Source organism: Megalopta genalis, chromosome 4, assembly GCF_051020955.1.
Source record: "Megalopta genalis isolate 19385.01 chromosome 4, iyMegGena1_principal, whole genome shotgun sequence".
In the NCBI taxonomy this organism is placed as follows: Eukaryota; Metazoa; Arthropoda; class Insecta; order Hymenoptera; family Halictidae; genus Megalopta; species Megalopta genalis.
In genome coordinates this window covers 27,311,831-27,334,594 of record NC_135016.1, presented here as the reverse complement: position 1 = coordinate 27,334,594, position 22,764 = coordinate 27,311,831, and the positions used below count along the sequence as shown (strand labels likewise).

The 22,764-nt window shown below is 44.1% G+C and overlaps 1 protein-coding gene across 9 annotated transcripts in view; it reads left to right on the top strand.

Annotated features, from left to right (window-relative positions):
• The window catches only part of Fhos (Formin homology 2 domain containing), a 385,440-nt gene that overhangs the window by 144,626 nt on the left and 218,050 nt on the right, over positions 1–22,764 (top strand). For all 9 annotated transcript variants that reach the window (XR_013033133.1, XR_013033134.1, XM_033473786.2 and 6 more), the window contains one exon: positions 926–1,035. Coding sequence is in view for 7 of the 9 variants with exons in the window: in XM_033473786.2 (XP_033329677.2) it covers positions 926–1,035 (110 nt within the window). In the remaining 2 variants the exon portion in view is untranslated. The remainder of the gene's footprint in view (positions 1–925; positions 1,036–22,764) is intronic.

Below are 22,764 nucleotides of genomic sequence, written 5' to 3'. Positions count from 1 at the left end.
TCTATTCAGAATTCGCTATCGCGCATCACGATACACGGCAATCACCGCTTAACGCCGTTCACTGGCAAATTGTCGCCAATCAAACTTCCGCGAAATCAAAGCGATCCATTCATCGAAACATGCTCGTAAAAGTACAGTTTCGTGGCCGCGCATGCCTTCCAATCTCCTTACGCATCGTCGATACTTAATGAAAAGTTCGTTCACGCTCCGGTTGCATTCGATTAACCCTTTCGCTACGGGCGGATTCTCCGTCGCGGTACTTCTGCTGAACAGAGCGCTGCGACATCACTGCACGCTACGCGACGGCGATCGTCAGCGGAAGTCGGTACTCCGCGGCGGTCGGCGGAGAACCTAAGCTGTTTGAATCGAATGAATTTTTCGAACGAAAAAATTTTTCTCCAAAGGGTATTTATAAATAAAGGGTATTCCAGGGTATTTTATAACGTCTTAGCATGCGCTCTTTAATTTACAGTATGAGAGGAAATAACATTATGCAATATAATGCATCTTATGGAAAGCCACTATAGTGGTCCGTAGTACCTCAGTGGCATCATATGGAAAGCCACTATAGTGGTCCGTAGTAGCGAAAGGGTTAAGGCTGAACTCACCGTGACTGTCAATATTGAACGATTCTCACATTTTTTCACTTCAAAACTGTCCACATCGTAAAATCTCTTTCAGAGGAAACGACTGAAGAAATTCCTTCATTCTTGCTTACATCCTAATAAAAGTGACGACTTTACGCAAAAATCTTTTCATTCCTAAGAATCGGCTAGCATCGATGACTTTTAGTCTTCGGTGGGTCTCGTGTTAATAGATGTATACCGTGATACACGATTCGATTTCGATTAGTTTTACAGTGTTATCGAAAGAACCTCGTCCGTAACAAGGTGAATGAAAACGGTGAATCGCGTTTCTGTTGCAGCTCGACGACACAGCGCTGCAGTTGTACAAGGACGGCGACTATGGCGCTTACCTGGACCTCGAAGCCTCGATCAGCGAGCAGCAGGAGGAGTTCGAGGGCTTCCAGACAAAGTGAGTCCGTAAAAACGTGTAACGCGGTTAAACAAACGGCGATCGTTTACGCTTTGTCTCTTTCGAAATTCCTCGGAGAATTTCGAAGAATCTTCTCCGTGACGCGAAACGGGTGTCCGCGATTAGCACTAAAATAGTTGACGGGTTCGCAGAAATTTCGTCCCAAAAATGTCTCGCAATCCGAAAGTGGCGGGTTCCTCGGGTCATTTGAAGCAACTTCTTCCTTTACAAAAATGTTCTCCGAGGCACCGTTAACGAGTTATTAACGAAAAATAGTGACCAATGAGAGGCGTGATCAGCTGCCGCGAGATGGCCGAGCCAACGGCGCCAGCGGTCGAATCCCAGCGCAGCTGGCGCGAGGCGGCCGAGCCAATGAGCTGAACTGGGCTTCGTGCGCTGGTTGGCTGGGCCGCCTCGCGTCAGCCGTACTTGATTCGTATTGGTCACTGTTTTTCGTTAATAACTCGTTAACGGTGCCTCGGAGAAAAATTTTGTAAAGGAAAAAGTTGCTTCAAATAACCTAATGAACCCGCCACATTCGGATTGCGAGACATTTTTGGGACACCCTGTATACATTTGGAGGATCGCGAGATCAGCCGTCGAGCGAACTCCGAGCTCTGATCGGGTGCGGGCTGCAGTCGGGTCCGGGTTTACCGGCGACCGTACCCTCGGCTCGGCTCGGCACGGCTCGAGGCTCGAGGGTACGATACGCGTCGTTACTCTCGATAATCGTGCAGCAAATATCGAGCACGCGAGATTCATCGGCCGCGTTTCGAAGGTCTACTCGTTTCAGTCCCGCGCGACCGACGAATCGGATACTCGGGAGCACCGCGGGCCCGATTCTGCGGGATCCGGTGTGTTTTACCTGTTCCGCAGCCAGGACATCCGAACTCTACGAGGAACTATTTCGAAGATATATGAGGAAACTTCGGTTGCGTTGTTCCCGCGAGCACGAAACGGGGGACGTATCGTAGGAGCGTGGGCGGAGTTGGGATCTTATTAAGTCGGCCGTCAAGTTCACCGAGCTCTGGCGCTATCTTTACGCGGTCGACGGAATTACGCGTGTTTTCCGCGCACCCTTTAGCCGGAGATCAAACGCGTTTCTTTGCGCTTTATCAAATTATTTTTCCCGCTAGATACCCTCGGGCGACGACGGTTTTAACAGCCGTCCGCGTAACGCCGCCGCACCCGTTGGGATTACCGGCGTTTCCTCTACTCCGAACTTCTATTGTGAAGCTAATGGATTAGTTTCGGAAGTTGCTCTTTTCTTTTTTTTTTTTTTTTGAACCTGTCTCCGCAAGAAGCATGCACACGCGACCCGTTCCGGATGCGCTGACAAATCGAAATTTAATAATTGGTTAACACGGAGAGCAGCAGTTCTTGGACATCGCTCGGTGGAACAGATATTTTCGAGATCCTCTTTTGCATCCTCCTTTGAGAGACATCGGAATTAAATGGGACGATTTTAGATGGCTGCTTTTAGGTGAGGGGTCAACAACTGTAGCTTTTTTCGTCTGGACTAAACTTGTGCGATTAAATCGTACAATGCTGCTGCAAGTTCGAATGTATAAGAAAGATAATTCTTTCGTCTACGAATGGTCAATGAAATTGTTTTGATTATGGAGGGGTAATCGGAGACGTTGATCCGACAGTTGGCACGTTTCTAATGGGAAATGCGAGAAAAGAGCGGATTAGCATCTTTAATTCTCGGCCTGCGGTTACCGGGTCTTTTGTGACCCGATATATATATATATATAAATCGTCATCTAATTAGTCGATTTTCGGCAATTAAATGAAATGAATAGCTGAGAACAACAGAAAGTCTAATAAGTCTACGTGAAATGTCTTCGAAAATACAGTGGTCCACAAGACTATTTGCACACTTTTTAAAATGCAATCAATTTTTCAGAACTGATCTAAACGACTTGAATTTTTTTAGATGGTATAGGGACTAGTCTACTAGACGATGGCTAAAAAGCATTTTTTAATTTTGCTATTATTTGGAACGAAAAGAAGAAATCAAAAACCCTTGCTTTTTAACTTTTTTATCTGAGCCTATAACGAAAATTGGAAAAATGCCTTTTGTAGGTCTCGGGAACTTTTTCCGGAAACTTTTCATTGCAAGTAATAGCAAAATTAATAAAAGAAGCATTTCTGTCATTGTTCAGTACAATATCTCCTCTATCATCTAAAAAAAAAATCAAGTCATTTAATTTAGTTTTAAAATAGTTATTGCGTTTTAAAAGTACGTACGAACACTTTCGTGAGCCACTGTATGTTTGAAAAAATGGTTGAATAAAGCACAGAATTATTATAAATATCGTTAATCCTATAGTTACGAGAATTGATCGGCTGTCTTAGGTTCAACGCGCTTCAGATATTTCGTGGAATTAATTTCGACGCGGCATAGCCGTTGTTTCGCAACACCGGCTTATTTCGCGTGTTCCGTCTCATTGTTCAGGAACGTTGCAGCATGCTTCACCTTCAGATTTTTCATTGATTCCACTTCGCGAGGCCCACGCGTACGTACGCACACTCGTCGCGCGGATGCCCGCGAAACCATCAGAGGCAGAGTCTCATCGCGCGGTTTATTGTGTCCGTTCTCGCGAGGGATTGACTTCCCCGGTCGAAACCGATATGAATTGCTCATTCGATGAAAATTACATCCCACTGCTCCTCGTTCACGCCACTTGCGCAACCGCGATTACAGTAATGCCTCCCTAATTGACGCTTGGATTGTCCACGAAAATGAACAATTTGGGAAGAGGTGATACAAATATTCGAGCTGTTAGGGTCGTTTTTATGGTCATTGATTCTCAACAATTATAAAAACGGGCTACAAGGCTCGAATAATCGTATCTCCTCTTTCCAAATCGTCCATTTTTGTGCACAATCTCAGCGTCAGTTAGAGAGACATTACCGTATTCTGCGTCGAAGGTTTCGCTGTCATAGCGATTCGAAATACAATAAATCCTCTCCAATTGTCCTTTAGCTCTTAAACAAAAATGGACAATCTGGGAAGAGGAGATACGAATATTCGAGCTGTTAGGGTCGTTTTTATGGTCATTGATTCTCAACACTTATAAAAACGCTCAACAAGGCTCGAATAATCGTATCTCCTCTTTCCAAATTGTCCATTTTTGTGCACAATCTCAGCGTCAGTTAGAGAGACATTACTGTATTCTGCGTCGAAGGTTTCGCTGTCATAGCGATTCGAAATACAATAAATCCTCTCCAATTGTCCTTTAGCTCGTAAACAAAAATGGACAATCTGGGAAGAGGAGATACGAATATTCGAGCTGTTAGGGTCGTTTTTATGGTCATTGATTTTCAACACTTATAAAAACGCTCAACAAGGCTCGAATAATCGTATCTCCTCTTTCCAAATTGTCCATTTTTGTGCACAATCTCAGCGTCAGTTAGAGAGACATTACTGTATTCTGCGTCGAAGGTTTCGCTGTCATAGCGATTCGAAATACAATAAATCCTCTCCAATTGTCCTTTAGATTATAAACAAAAATGGACAATTTGGGAAGAGGGGATACGATTAATCGATCCTTGCGGCTCGTTTTTATAGTTCTTGGTAATCGGCAACGAATTATTCCTTTTTGTTTGCAGGCTGAAGAACAGTTGGGGACGATTAGCAATATTCTACTTTGTTCTACTCTGTTTTACACGTTCTTCGACGTGTTTTGTCTTTCTCTATTTTATCACAACACCTTGTAGAATAATGACGTCGTCAGTAGGGCAGAATCGGGTAATGGTGCTCAGTGGGTAATGATAGTCGCTAGTATTATGTAGGCGAAGGTTTGATTCCAATTTCATACAGATATAACATATACAGTAATGTCTCTCTAATTGACGCTCAGATTGTGCACAAAAACGGACAATTTGGGAAGAGGAGACGCGATTATTCGAGCCTCGCAACTCGTCTTTACAGTCGTTGACAATCGATAGCCATAAAGAACGAGACACAAAGCTCGAACAATCGTATCTTCTCTTCCAAAATCGTCCACTTTCGTGGACAATCCGAGCGTCGATTAGAGAGACATTACTGTATTCTTACCCCGGCTGGAACAGCGAATCTCGCCCGTGGCGAATCGAACGGGCCGACCGCGCGCGTGCCGCGATCGATCAAGAAGTTTTTCAGATTCCGTGAAGCACACGACTCGTCCCGAGGAACCCGAAGATTTTCCTCCGAAGTTTCGATAAGAGTCGATAAAAGAGTTTACGTTCGCTTGCGTTCTTCTCCGCGTAAAAAAGTTTTTCAGCTCGCGGCGACCGTCGTTCGCGATGGAAATCGGCGAGCACGCGCGCAGTACGGATATGCATTTCGCGGGCGTGCGCGCGCGTGTGTGTGTGTTTTCGTTTGCTGGAACTCGCGGAGATCGTTGACGACAGGATGCGGGACATTCTGCCGATGACAGCCGGATTTTACGGCTGTTCGTTGATGTCCTGGTCAAGGAGCGATATCGCTTCTTGCTCTGTTTACCGCAGTTCACGTTTCATTAATTACAGTTTATAACGAGCAAACTACCGCATCTTGTACGACGACCACTTTGCTGTTCTCAACTGTTTGCAACGGACGTGTAAAAGAGTAACGGAACGCGGACGCTTCGACAGATTATTGTAAATCGGTGGGCGAAACATTCGTTGCCACAACCAGTTGACTGACTACATTCTTGCATTGTATTCGAAATAACCGGTAGGTTTTTTACCTGCGCTTTGTTCCACGCGTTAGTTATAATTATCAGATGCTTTTAAACCAACCAGGATGGATAAGTTCTAGTAAGAAGTATTTCTTCTAGTGCTGTAAATAAAATTAAAATTCCGTAGAGCATCGCATACAGCATTACAGTAATGTTTCTCTAATTGACGCTCAGATTATCCACAGTAATTGACGATTTTAGAAGAGGAGATACGATTGTTCGAGCCTTGTAGCCCGTTTTTATAATTGTTGAGAATCAATGACCATAAAAACGACCCTAACAGCCCGAATATTCGTATCTCCTCTTCCCAAATTGTCCATTTTTGTTTACGAGCTAAAGGACAATTGGAGAGGATTTACTGAATTTCGAATCGCTATGACAGCGAAACCTTCGACACAGAATACAGTAATGTCTCTCTAACTGACGTTGAGATTGTGCACAAAAATGGACAATTTGGGAACAGGAGATACGATTGTTCGAGCCTTATGGCTCGTTTTTTATGGTTATCGATCGTCAACAACTATAAAAACGAGCTGCAAGGCTCTCTTCCCAAATGGTCCATTTTTCTGCACAATCTGAGCGTCAATTAGGGAGACATTACCGTATTGTGCAACAAATTCAGTTGTCTGATCTGTAAAACAGTTTCGCCAAAAATCAGTGTAAAATCTAGCTATTCGTCAAGGCTCGCGCGTTCTATCCAGGCTTTCGACCGTCGACGAAGAGCGTGAGAAAAAAAATGGAGTGTGTTGGAGGGGCTGAGGGTGAAAAGTCGATGTTAAATAAATGTTTCGCGAAGGTAATCGGTGAAATATTCGGAATCCAGGAATTCCCAGGGACCGCAAAACAGCGTGATACGTTTGCCGGGCTCGCTGCGGTCGGTGTTCACCCCCCGGCACCCCTATCGGGCCGATACAATGACCGATCCGGTTCGATTTTTTTCTCGTCGATGTCGCCGGTGGCCGAGTACACGCGTTCGGAGGAAACGACTCGACCCGGGGCTCGTTCTCGCCGAAATGGAATCGCGTTCTATGGTTTTAGCCGGCGCGGCATGGCGCGGCGTCGCGACGCCCCCGATATTGGCTTCGTAGGTGAAATTTGTCGAGCGACCGTGACGCCGTACACGGTCCCCGGACACGTCGATAACCTTCACCGGTTCCCCGTTTTTCCCTCGACGCCCTTTCGGACCGTGCGAACAATCCTGGACCGGGTTCTGCGGTCGTGCGAACGACCGGCACGAATTCTTTCCTTTTCGAATACCGTGCAAGGTCCCTCTTGGTATGCAGCGCCCGGTGCAACTGTCCCGCTCGCCCCTATTGAGGCATTCTCAACGATGCCACCCCGAAATGCGACCTCGCGAATCTTTCTAATTTCGATCGCCCGAGGCTGCCTTTCGGAGCCTGCACCGTCCGCGTCCCCGTAGCGACGGCAGGGCGTCTCGGCTGTAATTGTAGCAGCATCAGCATCGAGGGTGGAATATTTATTTAAAATTGGATTTTACGAATCTCAATTATCGACCTGTTTGTAGATTATGCTAATTATTAATTTTAACCGTTTGCACTCGAGTGGCGTCTCTGAGACACCACTAAAATTGTTACGTACCAAGATCATTTTTATAATATCAAAGTTTAGGTATAGAGAATTTGTTAAAAGTCTAACTGTTGTATGAGTCGCAAGACTCAATTTCGAGTGCATAAAATGCAGTTTGTCATTAAAATGGAAATACCATAAGTCGAAAAAGTTAATTTAAATTTACAGTTAATATGGCTTCGAGTGCAAAGGGTTAAGTGTCGGCGATCGTTTTGTTGTCAATCACGATGCAGGAGTTGTAACAATCTTTGAATTGTAGCTCTTAAAAAGTGTATCGATATTACATTCTATTCTTACGGCAAATTGACAGCAAATGATACAGTTGCTTTTTTCACTGCGAATATCGTCGTTTTCGTTGTTGATTTTTTGGTTTTCTTCCTCTGTCTTGATTTTTGTGCAAATATTTCCTTTATTCCACGCGGACGTCACTGGTTGTACACACGTCCTTTGATAAAATTGAATATGAAATATTTATTGTACAGTAATGTCTCTCTAATTGACGCTCGGATTGTCCACAAAAATGGACAATTTGGAAAGAGGAGCCTCGCGAATTCGAGCCTTGCGACTCGTTTTTATAGTTACCGATTTTCAATAAATCGGTATAAAAACGAGCTGCTAGGCTCGAATAACCGTATCTCCTCTTCCCAAATTATCCATATTTGTTTACAAGCAGAGGCACAATTTCCTTTACACAATTTTTTTTTATTAGAATTATATTTAGTTATGAGAATAACTTTGATACTTTTCACTATTTGAAATTTCAATTAGAACTTTTACTAATTAAAGAAGGTATAATATATCTATATGTATATCTCTCTTTGCGAGATACAGTAATGTCTCTCTAATTGACGCTCAGATTGTCCATAGAAATGGACAGTTTGGGAAGAGGAGATACGATAATTCGAGTCTTGCGGTTAATTCTTATATTTGCGAATTGTAAACAATCATAAAAACAAGCCACAAGGCTCGAACAATCGTATCTCCTCTTCCCAAACTGTCCATTTTTGTGCACAATCTGAGCGTCAATTAGGGAAACATTATTGTATATGTTATATCTGTATGGAATTGGAATCAAACCTTCGTCCACATAATACTAGCGACTATCATTACCCGCTGAGCACCATTACCCGATTCTGCCCTACTGGCGACGTCATTATTCTACAAGGTGTTGTGATAAGATAGAGAAAGACAAAACACGTCGAAGAACGTGTAAAACAGAGTAGAACAAAGTAGAATATTGCTAATCGTCCCCAACTGTTCTTCAGCCTGCAAACAAAAAGGAACAATTCGTTGCCGATTACCAAGAACTATAAAAACGAGCCGCAAGGCTCGATTAATCGTATCTCCTCTTCCCAAATTGTCCATTTTTATTTACAAACTAAAGGACACTTGGAGAGGATTTACTGTATTTCGAATCGCTATGACAGCGAAACCTTCGACGCAGGATACAGTAATGTCTCTCTAACTGACGCTGAGATTGTGCACAAAAATGGACAATTTGGAAAGAGGAGATACGATTGTTCGAGCCTTGTAGCCCGTTTTTATAATTGTTGAGAATCAATGACCATAAAAACGACCCTAACAGCCCGAATATTCGTATCTCCTCTTCCCAAATTGTCCATTTTTGTTTACGAGCTAAAGGACAATTGGAGAGGATTTACTGTATTTCGAATCGCTATGACAGCGAAACCTTCGACACAGAATACAGTAATGTCTCTCTAACTGACGCTGAGATTGTGCACAAATATGGACAATTTGAGAAGTGGAGATACGATTATTCGTAGCCTTGCAACTCGTTCTTATAGTTGTTGACAATCGATAGCCATAAAAAACGAGCCACGAGGCTCGAACAATCGTATCTCCTCTTCCCAAATTGTCCATTTTTGTGCACAATCTGAGCGTCAATTAGGGAGACATTACTGTATATGTTATATCTGTATGGAATTGGAATCAAACCTTCGCCCACATAATACTAGCGACTATCATTACCCCGTTGAGCACCATTACCCGATTCTGCCCTACTGGCGACATCATTATAGAGAACAGTGGACGCTGGCATTGTTACCTTGATGAGGATTAGAGAGCCGCAAGTGATGGAGAACAATTAACGTGCTATTGTATACTGTTGCACGGTATCTTCTTTCTGCGTTCCATTCATTGTTTAATTGATCAAAAACTTATCGACTACGAAACTGTCTCCAAAGATGTATCATATAATCTGTTCTTATTATTTCATCTATTGGACTACTCTATTCCGTGATTCCCGAATCGAACTTTACACTTCATTAATTTCTATTATATTCTGTAATCTAGACGGCAATTAAACAACAATAATTTCATTTCCACGAATTTCACGCGAACGTCGAAAATATTGTCCGAGACAATCTCGGACGTTCGGTAACAGGTGAAATCTTGGAAATAACGGTAAAATGCACCGTAAGCATTAGTTCCGCGCCGTGATAACCAGAAACTTTTCGAGCGAGCTTTCCGATTTCCCTCGGCTGGTTGGTAAAAAGCGGGCGGCAACTTGCCGGCATAACCCGGTGTTCAAGCCGAAGCGAGCGTAAAATGCGAAATTACAGGGCCGTGCCCACGCGCGACGGCGCCCAGTTCCCATATCGAATCGTTTGTCGCAATAGCTCGCCACCCACGGCCACAGCAATCCTCTGCTGGATTACCGGGAATTTTCCGTGCGAATTGCTCTCGCGAAAATTGCGTACACGCGTCGCTGAGCCCCGTGCTAGCCGCCGGGGGAAAATCGTCGCGATCGTTGCCGCGACGACGCGACGCGACGACCAGAGGAAGAAGCTGGCGTTTCGCGTGGGTAACGAGTCGTTTATCTTTGCCCTAATGCCTCGCCTCGCCTCGCCTCGCCGTGCCGCGCCGGTGAGTCCACCCACGGCCAGCGTCTCTCCTGCGCCGGAGAGTGAAACGCGTCGGACCCTGTTCGGCCACTGTATCTCGCGAAAAGTAATTCGCGCAGTTTCGCGTTCCCGCGCGACGAGCGACGTACTTTCTGCGGTAACAAATTGTTCGAGGGTGCCGCCAGCCATCGCGAAATTCGCGTCACGGGCTTGAAGCGCCGCGTCGCGCCGCGCCGCGCCGTTTCCACACAGCTTCCGGAAATCCGGGGATGCGAGTTAGAAACACCGAGGTGACGGGATGGACAGCAGCTCGACTTTCATAATTGCGGGACGTTTTTACGGCCGGTAGAGCCATTTGGAACTTTGATTGCGCGGACGTTTACGGTACTTTAATTTGCAAGTTAAAACTGTTGGATAAATCCTCCATCGTTATATTCGGCTTGAAAATATTATCTCCGCGGAGGCGCGCAATCGCCCGCGGTAATTGGACAGTGCTCATGCCGTATTTCTGTACGTAAATTGAAACCGGCCGAAGACAGATGATAACTTTGCAAATGCTTCGGGCAACATTTCGAGATTAATGATGAGACGAGGACATTAAGGTGAACCTCTCCTGCGCTGAAACGACGTGCTACGCGCGTTGCTTTCGGTCGAACGCAAGAAAACGTCTCGTTGCATTGTACATTGTTATCGCATCGTGACGAAATTCATCGTACCGTACATAATTATTGACAAAGATCTACAGCGTATTTGTAATCTTGTAAAGAATTGATTTAGAAGAAGCTGAACATTCTAATGATAGGATTCGCTTTGCAGCGCTGTAACCCATTTTAGACATCCGTATACCCTCTAAAATATTAACACTATGCATTTAACTATGCATAACACTATTTCCACGAAATTGCAATGTTTCGGGACAATTTAAAGAAGCAAATAAAACATTAAGCGTCGCTTGTTTTAACTATTTTCTCACTGAATAAGTATGATATGTGGAATAAAATACGTTGGATTCTAACCAAACCGTTATCATTGCAACATCGAGTAAGCAAATAGTAATTTTCTAGCAAATTATGCAGTAAACGATGGTATGCTGTTTATAATTTTTTCGTGGCTTGACTCCGATATTAATTAAAAGACAGGCAAAATTTCAGTGACGTCTAGACTCTGCAGATTTTTTAGCAAAACAGATTAAAAGAAACGTACGTCGGATGAAAACATTTTTCCTTTATTAATAATTTAAACAAGTTCCGCGTGGCACAAGGATATTCTCAAATACCTCTAATGTTCTCCCAGTTTTGTTTTCGACTTTTAGATCAACACTATGCCGTTCGCAGATCTTACATACGATTCTTTTGTTTGACGCCGGCATAATAGCTTGGAAATTTTAGATTTAAAACAAAATTTCGAAGATGGCGGTAATATAAATTCCTAAAATTAAGATAAGTCATCCAAGAATTTTCGTGCTTAATTCTTAGTTAAATAAGCACAATGCTATGGTTAGTTTGCTGCCTTTCAACACCCAAGAAATATAGTTCAAATGTTATTTCAGTTTTTCAAAATGGCACCAAAGTGGTACCACCAGCATACAACGGATAGTTTTTGCATGGCACCAGCGTGGTGCAACCGGACGGCATAGTGTTAATATTGCTTAGCAATAATCTGCTAGGAAAATCAAATTTTGTTCTCTCGTTAAAAACACTATATATTTTCCTTTTCTTCTAAGAAACTAGTACATTCAGAATTAAAAACGAGCAAGAGTATTTTCGCGGTCGATGAAATCGGCCTGGAATTACAAAAGAAGAAGCTCGAAATCTCAGAAAATTATATTACCCAAGAAATATAGTTCAAATGTTATTTCAGTTTTTTAAAATGGCACCAAAGTGGTACCACCGGCATACAACAGATAGTTTTTGCGTGGCACCAGCGTGGTGCCACCGGACGGCATAGTGTCAAGAGACGATTCCCTTGGTACTTAAAACTTCATTCGATAAACGAAGACAGAATTTTTCAGAATTTTCTTACGGAGGACAGAATTAACACGAGAATACAAAATCCTGAAATCCTGAATTGAACTTACAGGAATCGTGCAAGGACAAGTTGCATCGCCTCTTTACAAGTAAATTTTGAGGCGGTCGCGTCGGCCGTCGAACGCACAGCGAACACCGTGGAATTTTTGCGAGCAATTCTTAGGCTCAGTAGCCAAGGAATTCAGGGTTAAAAACGTCCGAAGGAATCGTAGGTTCGGAGCGTCGCGTGGCCGAAGCGACCAGACGCGGCAGAGTGCCTCGATACTTATAAAGCTCCCAGGAGCCCGACAGAAGTTCCAGACAGTATTCTCCCGTCGTTTAGTCCGGCAGCTTATGGCAGTAGGTTGCCACGAAATTCTAGGGCACCGATCCAGGCGCAACGAGCGCCGCGGAAAATTATGCCGATCAATCTCGCGTGAATAGGCAAGAGCCGTGGCGAGCTTGTCCGGCGCTCGTGTAAGTAGATCCTTCGAGAAGTGGAAAACTCGGGTCACGATGGGTTAATTAATTACATTTGTCTCGGCGCGCAATCTAGCCGCAACGAACTTGAGCCCGTGACGGCTGTCGCCCGGAGATCGTTACCTCATTAACGGATTAACGAATACCGCGGAACCCGCGGAACAAGAAATTGCGAGGCGATCCGATCGCGTCGCCGCGCTACACGCAATACCAACGCATGCTATTCCTCCGGCATAGTGCTCTCTCTTGTAGGCTAATCACTCGGGACCGTTGGGCAACGCGCAACGAGGCTACGCCGCGTTTTTATCCTTCAAATTGACTTTTCCCGGCGCTCCAGTTGCTGGAAACTCGAGAAAGAGAACCGTTTTCCGGCCGATATCGAAACGCGAATCGTTCGTTCGATATAAGTGTCTTTCTTGGTAACAAGAGAAGTATTCTTCCGGTAATAGAATTCTGACATGAAACATTGGGAAATAATTGTTTTTCGAGGATGACGATCGACTTGTTTTTTTACGTTTATTTCGAAGGCGCAAAGTTACGAATTTCGATATTCCAATTGTTGCAAGCTTCTCGATCGACGCATTGCATTATAAAGAAGTCAGAAAGTGCGATTCGACTGCGTCGATTCGGATAACGCGTTGTCACTTGTCAAGAAATATTTTTCGCTGAATTATTGTGTCGATGCACAGCCAAGGTGACCATCTTAACCCTTTGCACTCGAATGGTGACTCAGAGGCACCACTAAAATTTGTTACATCGCATCATGTTTTAAGATAATTTTTATATGAACAAAGTTCAGATTTAAAAAATTATTAAGAGTGTAACCGTTGTGCCAGTCCCAAGAGTCAATTTCATATGCATAAAATGCATTTTACCACATGAAATAAAAATACCATAAGTGAGAAAAATGATTTTGTATTCACAGTTAATATAGCTTCGAGTGCGAAGGGTTAAAAATACACAAAAGCTGTCGTACCATAAAAATACCATAAGTGAGAAAAATGATTTTGTATTCGCAGTTAATATAGCTTCGAGTGCAAAGGGTTAAAAATTCACAAAAGCTGTCGTACCGAGTATTATCGCTATTACGCGCGAATAACGTTACCTGATGTTCTTTCAAGAAAATCACGGTAAAAAAGTCTCGATCATGATTTTCTCACAGTGCTCGATGCTGTATCTAGAAGCTGATTCATACGCTATCTTTAGACGAGTCGGCTCCTTCCATAAATTCTAAGATATGGACAATTATCGGCTGGTCGAACTCGCCCGTATTTACCTTGCAAATCGAACGGACACACTCGATTAGAAAATGGCGGCTGTTTGACACAGTCGCTTCCGCGGCGGAATTAATCGGAGAAAGTTCGCAGTCTCGAAAAGTTCTCTCCGTCCGTTCCTAGCATTCGGATCCCCGGTGTGTAGGGTCCTTGATTAATAAACTTCGTGTCATCGGGTCTCTCTTCCCGAGAGTAGGCTCTTACGTAACCTGTTTGAATGCACGTAGGTACCGGTACAACGCCGGCCACGCCAGTATAATTATAATGGGAAGCTGTACGTGTATCCGTGCGTGTAACGGCAACGGCCCTCGCCATAGCGATGTCGACGCGTCGGGGCGTCGCGGCGTCGGGAGGGGGTGGCGCAGGGGGTACGAGCGGGGTTACGTTCTCGCGGAGCGTACTCTCCCAGGGGTTCAATAACCAGGCACAATAAGTCGCTAAACGTTCGGCATAGACGGCGCGCGATGAGTAATCAGCTTCTTCCTACGTATCGGTCCCATGGATCGTTAAGGTGTGTACATGCGTACGGCCCAGGTAGGCCGCGGATGCCTCGCGCCTCGCGCCATCCTCGACACGGGGAAAGGAGAAAGGTCCGGGCACCGTCGCGTCGGCGTCGGCGTTCTCGCGATTCGCGTTCCATCGATACGACGCGACGCGAGCACAAAGAACAAGATACCTGAAGGACCTGTACAGAGCGTCCCAAAAGTGACTCAAAATCGGGAAATAAGGGGTTCCCGAAGTCATTCGGAGGAACTTTTTCCTTGGCGCAAATGCAATCCGCAGCTTTGTTTACGAGTTATTAACGAAAAACGGTGGCCAATGAGAGACGAGCTCGGTTGGCGCAAGGCGGTCGAGCGGGCCAAGGGCCGCGCGGATAATTTCAATACGAAGTGTTTCAAAAGTGACTAAAAATCGGGAAGTAAGTGGTTCTTGAAGTAATTCGAAGTGACTTTTTCCTTGGCGCAAATGCAATCCGCAGCTTTGTTTACGAGTTATTAACGAAAAACAGTGGCCAATGAGAGGCGAGCTCGGTTGGCGCAAGGCGGCCGAGCGGGCCAAGGGCCGCGCGGATAATTTCAATACGAAGTGTTTCGAAAGTGACTAAAAATCGGGAAGTAAGTGGTTCTTGAAGTAATTCGAAGTAACTTTTTCCTTGGCGCAAATGCAATCCGCAGCTTTGTTTACGAGTTATTAACGAAAAACAGTGGCCAATGAGAGGCGAGCTCGGCTGGCGCGAGGCGGCCGAGCCAATGAGCGGAACTTGCCTTTGCCCGCTCATCGATGACTCAACCGTCTCCCGCCAGCCCATCTCGCTTCTCATTGGTCACCGTTTTTCGTCAATAACTCGTAAAGGAAGCCGCGGATTGCATTTGCGCCAAGGAAAAAGTTACTCCGAATGACGTCAGGAACCCCTCATTTCCCGATTTTGAGTAACTTTTGAGACAGTTCGTATTGAAATTATCCGCTCGGCTGCTTTGCACCAGCCAATGAGTTCGCCTCTCACTGGCCACTGTTTTTCGTTAACAACTCGTAAACAAAGCTGCGGATTGCATTTGCGCCAAGGAAAAAGTTACTCCGAATGACGTCAGGAACCCCTCATTTCCCGATTTTGAGTAACTTCTGAGACACTTCGTATTGAAATTATCCGCGCGGCCCTTCGCTTCGATGGTGCTCCAATCAATGAGAAAGTAACCTTGAAAGTTCGATACCTACGTTAAGCGATCGCGCGCTCGGTGTTTGCGAAGATAAGATGTGGACACGATCCACTGGTCAAGGAGTGCTGAAAATCTATCGGCTTTCCTGACTCAGCCGGGTTCGAAGAATTATTTACTGTTGATTGGATCCGGTCTTCGAACATTTTCACCTTCCTGCCGAGGATGAAAATCGGGTTGTTTATTGAAATTGGAAATAGGAGATCGCGTTCTTAAAGTTCATCCACGTTAGTCTTCGGGCTGTTGAGTATCGATATATACTTCGTAGCGTTGCTCGATATCGATCGAATCCGGTTTCGATACGTTCCGAATTTGAAAGCTGCAGATCGAGAACAGTGGTGGCAAGTTAATGAGAATACTCTTTAAGGTAGTCTTTGAAATGGAGCACAGCGCGGATAATCTCGCGGGAGCGTTTGATAAAACGTAGAAACTGTTTTCCTGTTGTTTCATAAATATGTACGTTACTTTGTACAAATGACTTCTAGAATAAATGAAAAGTACGCGCCTGTATTAAAGTGTCTGCGTAGGTAAATTCTGCTCGTTCGTTTTAATCTCTGAAATTGCACTTTGTGCCCTTTGTGAATTTTGTACTTTGAGCCTCATAGTACTCGCACGGCGAACACATCTTTCAGCCTGAAACTGAGAATTAGCATGTTGTAGGCAGAGGGATTATGACAAATCCTGGTAATACGTTCCGGTTTGTAAAGAATCAGTTTCTACATACTGAAACGCGCGCGGTATTGCAAGCTCCGCGACAACGAGGCGCGCGTTGCGTTTATTGGAAAAGTTGCATTTTCTGCAAACATTTTCTGCTTCGACGTTTCGATTAAAACTATAATACCATGCCTTTAGAAAATATGCGCGCGAAATTGTATCTGTTTCGATAATATTCCGCAATTTTGATAGGTATCAGGAAAATACTTTGAACCTTGAATACGCACGATTTCAATGAACGGAAAAATTTGGAATATCTGTATCGCTCGAAATAATAATTACATCCCCTTTGCCGGCACGAACAGCAAATAAATGTAAAAGACTCCGGCAGATATATCGAATATATCGAGAATATTAAATTTTTCTGGAAATTAAGTGACCGAAATAAATTGGAGAATTTTAACGTTAAAAGGTTCGAGCGCATTACCAGTTTATTGGAAGGTTAATGCATTGCATATTAGCGGACCTAATATGAAATCCGGGATTAGCATCGAACAGGGATCTCTTAAATAATTTATCAGCCGGAGTTTCTCATTCGTTTTTTCTTTTTATCCCTTTGCACCGGTGGCCGAAGAGATGGAAGGCATGGCACGGGTTCGCGTAGGGTCGACACGGGTCGGCTCGAGTTGGGTCGGGTCGGGTCGGGTCGGGTCGCGAGGATGGCGCGCGGTTGTTATGGAAATTTTTAAATGGCGCATCTAGGAGGATATTATTATTCCCGCGGTAACTAACGAACCGTCCCGAAAACGCGGCCGGTTGACCGAACGACCGGGTCCCATTCCGAATTTGCATCCGCGATTTTTACGGCACGCTGGCCGAAACACGTTCCGCATAATAATGCCGGCCGGTGGACCTCTTGATAGAGCACGTCGCCGCGATCTATACAAACCGTGTTATAAACTACGCTAATAAATCGGCTCATTAACGTCGCCGCGACGGAACGTAACTTGAGCAGGTTGTCACGCTAACGTCATTAGCCGGCGACAGCCGAGGAGCATAAAGCAATTCGCGTTGTTATGAGTGAATGACAGGGAATTTACACGCTTCCTCCATTAGCGGCTTCGACCGCATACATACATATCTCCGAGCCACGCCGAGCGCCGCGCGACTTTCTGAATTCTACACCGTCTATTTAACAGCGTGTAAAATCACCCGTGTCTCTCCCCTCTTTTTCAATCAAATAAACTTCCTTCGTTTTATATCTCCGTCGATTACTTTGTGGCGCGCGGCGTTCCCAAATCAGAGCTTAACAGATCAGAATCGAGATAAAAAAGATTTCGGATGTTTATGCAAATGTGTCGCTTTTATGGGAAGCAGATAAAGCCACGAGAGCGAGATGGTATTGCGATCGGAACGTTCCAAATGCAAAAAGTATATTTTCTATTTTGCATTTCGCATTCGCTTTGCATGTTCATTAATTTTTTTCTTCGGGAGATAAACACATTTGGTACAATTAATCGATGCGGTCTAAGTCGAGATCGACTTAATGGAGCTGGAGACAACCGGAAAAGCGATCTGAAATATCGACAACCGTAGCGTTAGTTTGTCTTTTTTACGTTCGTCGATTGTCGTTCATTAGGTGAATAAGTTTGCAGTAACTCAAGACGTTCTCCGCCGAAGGAAAATGTAGCTATGTTGATGGCGAACGATTCGAAAAAGGGGGTTGAATCGTTCGATAGAATGGATCGTTAAGACACACCTCGCTGGCTCGGTACGATCCATCGATTACCAGTGACTCGTTTGATACAGTTTTTCTGACGACGATCGTGGAGGACGGTGTTCTCCAGGGACCGATTGTTTCTTGGTTTTTGCGCGAATCGCCATTCTTTGCCGATCGATAGCAATTGCGAAAATTGAGACTGTACGTGTCGGCGAAATGGCTAGAAACCCGAGCAACCGTCGAGTAGCATTGCCAAGCAAATGGACTGGAAAGATTGATTTGCAACGTTCTTTTTTTTTTACACCAACAAAGTCTTATCTACTTTTATGGTACTTTAAAAGTAATATCTCCCTAATTGACGCTCAGATTGTGCACAAAAATGGACAATTTAGGAAGAGAAGATACGATTATTCGAGCCTTGCGGTTCGTTTGTATAATTATTGACAATTCGTATTTATAAAAACAAAGCGCAAGGCTCGAATAATCGTATCTCCTCTTCCCAAATTGTCCACTTCTGTGGACAATCTGAGCGTCAATTAGAAGGACATTACTGTACATGGAATACAAAACAGTAAATGCTAGAGACCATTTTAAGAATCCTGTTAAACTTTATGAAGAGGGTCGCTTCAATCGAGTTGGTTTACGCGTGCGAAACGAAATACAGTAATGTCTCTCTAATTGACGCTCAGATTGTCCACAGAAATGGACAATTTAGGAAGAGGAGATTCGATTATTTAATCCTTGCGTTTCATTTCTATAGTTACGAATTGTCAACAACTATAAAAACAAGCTGCAAGGCTCGTATAATCTCCTGTTCCCAAATTGTCCATTTTTGTGCACAATCTGAGCGTCAATTAGGGAGACATTACTGTAATCACTCTTGTTATAAATGCATAAACTCCGCAATCTAATAACAATCTACATACAATAGCAATCTACAATAAAATCGTTCAATCAATTGCATTCGAGTGCACTCGTTCCAACTGGTTGAAATTATTATCGATTGCAACAAACGGGAGTTAAATAAAAACTGATCTCCATTCCTGACATCTTAAATGAATTGAAAGAAGTTTCACAGGATTGTTAAAATGGTCTCCAGCATTTACTGTTTTGTATTCCATGTACAGTAATGTCTCTCTAATTGACGCTCAGATTGTCCACAGAAATGGACAATTTGGGAAGAGGAGATACGATTATTCGAGCCTTGCGATTTGTTTTTATAGTTACGAATTGTCAACAATTATACAATCGAGCCGCAAGACTTGAATAATCGTATCTCCTCTCCTCAAATTGTCGATTCGAATAAATACGAATTGTCGACAATTATAAAAACGAGCCGCAAGGCTCGTATAATCGTATCTCCTGTTCCCAAATTGTCCATTTTTGTGCACAATCAGAGCGTTAGGGAGCGTTAGGAAGACATTACTGTAATTCCTAATTACAGAACCGTTTAACACAGATTTTCAGAAGAATCTTTCATCGCGATGGTGACTTTCGACATTTCGGTAATTGCGTTTGCGTTACTTTAATAACGTTGCCCGCGCGCGCAGGAGAATAAGCCGATTGAGATGCAAATTTGAAACGACTAATCGATCTATTTCGCGAAATTCCCTGTCTTCTCGACGAAAGACACCGGCTCTCTGGAAATATTCAACCGTACCGTGGCTTTAAGTACGTTCGACCGGAATCCAGATAAACGAATTCAGAAAAGTCGACCGGTCGTGTGGTGCCCGGGTCAGGGTAGATCGATTCCGGTGGAATTGTTCGGTCCAAGTTCGGACAAATGAGTACCCAAACTATCAGGATCGAAACTGTCTGTGTAACTTGGAGTTCTGTGTACGAAGCTCAGTTATTGGATCCCTTTTATCGATGTAAACGCATTACCAATGTAAAGCGGACGATATTTACTGTTGATCGAAGTTTCACGATGCTCGCGCACACAGAGAACGCCTCTGGCGCGCATAGTTTCTTTGGAGTCTTCGTCTCGGTATACGGTAAATTCCCCGAAATTGTGCCTCCGCTTGTAAACAAATGCAGACAATTTTGGAAGAGGAGATACGATTATTCGAGCCTCGCGGCTTGCTTTTACAGTTGCCGATTGTCAACACAACTATAAAAACGAGTCGCGAGACACGAATAATCGCGTCTCTGCTTCCCAAATTATTCATTTTTGTTTACAAGCTTATGCAGAATTTGAGAGAATTTAACGCGCTTAACAACGTACATTGCTAAAAAAATAAAGCAGCGAAAGACAACGGACTTCCCGGTCGCTTCGTTCTATCGTTTAAGGGAAGCGAATTTTTTGCTTTCAACGGCACGAAATTAGACGATCGCTTTCCGAATAAAAATGAAATAATTTTGCTCGATTTAGTTACGCGACACAACGCTGTGCACGCTTGCGTAGAACGCTTCCCAAAGTTTTGCAACCGGCCTCCCGACAAACAGGCGAGTCTGTAAAATATTAAGTGTACGTTCTAAAGAAGCATCGGTGTACAAGAGCAACTGTTTATTGATCTTTACTGCGGCTTGGCCGAAGTTTATTCCTCATCTTTTACACGCACACACATGTTATTGCTCTCTCTCTCTCTCTCTCTCTCTCTCGCGCGCGCGCGTGTTTCTGCTCCGGTTAATGTGATTCAGGTTCTACTCGGTATTGTTCGTGGTTATTACACGCGAGCAAAGAAGCAGACGCCGAAGAAACCTGTTTAGCCGGAAGAGGAATTCCGTTTAAACGGAGCTGCTCTTTCTCGAAACCGTTCGATATTAAATATCACTCCGTGTAAATCGTCCTCTCGTTTTATTTAGGACCCGGTCCCTGCGTCCGAGTGTTTTCCAGCACGCCCGAACCATCGTTAATATTCTCCCTCCGAGCGATCCACGCCGTCGCCGTCGCTGTTCTTAATTAATTCGGGCAGAAAAATGCCTTAAATTCGCGCTAGAGAATCCTCCGCGGAGTAATGAGTTTCGTATAATTACCGCGGATCACATGGAAGCCCGGAGGATGGTAATTTGCGCGGCAAATTGACGAAATTTCGAATCTTCCCTGTTTCCTCTCCATCTTCGGCCTCAAACTGCAAAGTGTTTCTCTTTTTGCTGACAAAATGGCAGTGGAATCATTTTCGCGAACGTTCACGAAGAAATAATTTCGTTGTTCGAATAACAACGGCTCAGCATTCGTTTTTTACGTTTACCGATATCCCAAGACTTCGAATCGATTCTCCAAGATAAATATATTTGCAATGTTACGAGAAATCCTCGTCTTCAACGGGTTAAGAAATAGAATTCTAACGGCGATAAAACTCGGGAGAATTGATAATACGGTAGGATAAACGGATGATTCATTCGCAATGAAACTTTCCGGGCGTATCGAGGTATAAAGAGGAAAAGAAAATTGCAAGACGCACTGCGAAATAGATAACGCCGAGCGGGAGGTGGGGAGGCAGGATTCACGGCCAATCGTAGAAACATTAACATCGTCCAGAGGCAAGCATCTGCCACTTGCGCAACTGATACTTTCGGTGGCCGTGGAGGATTTCTCCTTCTCCTTCTTGGTTGCTTTGTTCCCGTGCCACTTCGAGAAGATTTAACGCGATGAACTATCGTTAGCAGCTGCCGCGAAACACTCTCGACTTCTTTCCACCCTTAAATCCTCCGGCGCGGCTTCGCATCCGTTCCGTTGATCGTGCCGAATATTGCCTCCCGGATTATTTTGTCCGGAATTCTCTCTCCGGAATGATTCAACTTCGGGAAGAACGCAAGAAAAAGGAACGATATTTTTATCCGGCAAAAATGTTTCCGCGCGCGAACGTTCCTTATCTTCAACGGTATCATTTCTAACGCAGCGTCGGTTAGCCCAGATACAGTAATGTCTCCCATACTGACGCTCAGATTGTCCACTAAAATAGATAATTTGGGAAAAGGAGATACGATTATTCGAACCTTGCGGCTCGTTTTTATAATAACGAAATTTATAATAATCCTACTCTATTCAACGTCGCGTCAACGCCGCGGCTTATACCGCAACCGGTGGCCGGTATTCAGCAAGAGATTTCTCAGTAAACAATTTTTTGCGTAGAAGAAACGTATTTAGCGCATTGGCTACACTAAGAAGTCTCGTAAAATCAGAGTACAGTAATGTCTCTCTACTTGACGCCCAGATTGACCATGAAAATGGACAATTTGGGAAGATACGATTATTCGAGCCTTGTGGTTTATTTTTATAGTTATAAATTGTCCACGATTATAAAAACGAGCCGCAAGGCTCGAATAATCGTATCTCCTCTCCCCAAATTGTCCATTTTTGTGGTCAATCTGGCCGTCAATTAGGGAGGCATTACTGTACATCGTTCCGTTAAAAGTTTGTTCGAAATGCAATCTTCTATTGGGTTGGCAACTAAGTAATTGTGATTTGTTCAATGAAATAAAAAATTTTTTTTTACTTGGAATGAAGTTTAATCTGTAATGTATTTTCCATTTTGTTCGATGACCTTTTGCCATCTCTCCGACAACTTGAAAATTCCACGCTCGTAGAAAGTCTGATCCTTTTCGGCCAAAAACTGAGTTAAGTGAGATTTTACAGCGTCATCATCGTTAAAAGTTTTACCACGAAGGGAGTTGTCCAGGGATCGAAATAAGTGGTAATCCGATGGCGCGAGATCAGGGCTGTATGGTGGGTGTAACATCAATTCCCAACCAATATCCATGAATTTTTGCCGAGTGGACA